General features: G+C 38.4%; 1 protein-coding gene across 3 annotated transcripts in view; it reads left to right on the top strand.

Annotated features, from left to right (window-relative positions):
• Window positions 1-238: 238 nt before the first annotated feature.
• Window positions 239-1,434, top strand: part of LOC137982955 (retinoblastoma-associated protein-like) — a 14,518-nt gene continuing 13,322 nt past the window's right edge. The window contains exons 1-2 of one of the 3 annotated variants that reach the window (XM_068830123.1): window positions 239-721; window positions 999-1,114. In XM_068830123.1, the coding sequence (XP_068686224.1) occupies window positions 1,036-1,114 (79 nt within the window). In that variant the 5' untranslated portion in view covers window positions 239-721; window positions 999-1,035. The remainder of the gene's footprint in view (window positions 722-998; window positions 1,115-1,434) is intronic. The other 2 variants (XM_068830121.1, XM_068830122.1) reach the window with 2 other exon arrangements.

Below are 1,434 nucleotides of genomic sequence, written 5' to 3'. Positions count from 1 at the left end.
TTCATTGTTTGTCACCCTAGTAGGTGATTGATTTTGTGCTTTGGTTGCCGGTCGGTCAGGCATCTTGGGATCAAGTTTAATAACAGCTGACCAGCGTACTTGATCTGGTAAATGTGTCAGTGAGATTGTCTCTATCTGGAATAGTTTGCTCTTGAAAAGCCTTAAGGTACATTGCATCTTTACTGTGTGCAGGCTGTCCATTGTGAAACATCACACGCGTTAGCACATAATTAACAGAGCTGAAAGACCCATAAAAGCACATTGTCTTCCTCTAGATACATTGCTGAAACAACAGTCACCTTGATGAATACTTCCATTAACCATTAACATAATGTTTGACATTGTATAATCGTATAAACTTACCTTTATTCTTCTCGAAAAGCATGTGACAAATTCAACATCACGCTTTACGCTTGGTGATAGGTCCATAGCTGCTGACCGCTTTACTACATATTCACAAAAGGAAATATCGCTAGCCACGAAAATTTGAGTAGGAAAGTGCTTAATTCATGCACAGTCCTACTTGCATGGCCAAAAGGAGCACCGGTTACTCTCCAGATTAGTGTTGCTGCTCGCTCGCTGCGCTCGCTTACAACAATAAATAACGCATCCCATACATTGTATTTACTGGGCTTGATAAAAATAGTAGAACTTAAGTACTAATCACATTGTTTGATTTTACTTTTAAGGAGGAGAAAAGACTGTCTTGCAGCGATTTCAGGTGTGATATATGGGCCTTTTTTCCTTGTAAATGAATTGCAACCAGCAAAGAAAAAGCCACAGCAATAAAAATTACTTGCTGCACAAGAAAAGACACTTACATGCCGTTTTATATAGTTAACCAAAAATTGAGCATAAAATTCAATTACATGTAACTTGCCTTTGAGCCCCTCTATCAAATTATTGGTGCCATTTCCTTAAGCTCACAAGAATCTTGTGTAATACTTTCCATTGCCATGTAACATTGTTCACTCTTTCATTTCTCTCTTTTTTTGTAGTTCTTTGCTGAACAGTAAAGTATTTCATATTTCTCTTATGGCCTGTTCCATGGAGGTGGTTACTGCAGACCAAGCCCTTCAATGTACATGTATGTTGACTGAAAAATGCTCACAAGGTGTTTGAATGTCAACAATATTACATGTATAACATAGTGATAGCTTGAACTTGAGCTGAAGCTTTAGCTTAAGAGCTGTTATTATAGGCAATTTTACTGTCACGCAAGTAAAATGTAGTTAATGGATCGTGACAATACTATCTGTAACCCTTTCATGGTGGCTCTGTTTTCAATGTAGCGTTTGTGCCGTCTAGTTGCCAAGGTCAGCAAACACTAAGGATTTATTGTATTCTTGCTTCGAACTTCGCAGCTTTGTTGTCGCTAGCAGGCTAGTACGATCCACAGCATTGGCGCTTTTTTCAAAGCTCTATTCACTTCTA

The sequence above is a fragment of the Montipora foliosa genome, chromosome 13 (genome assembly GCF_036669935.1).
Source record: "Montipora foliosa isolate CH-2021 chromosome 13, ASM3666993v2, whole genome shotgun sequence".
Lineage (NCBI taxonomy): Eukaryota > Metazoa > Cnidaria > Anthozoa > Scleractinia > Acroporidae > Montipora > Montipora foliosa.
Note: the sequence above shows the minus strand (reverse complement) of the source record. Positions and strands in the feature narration are given on the sequence as shown.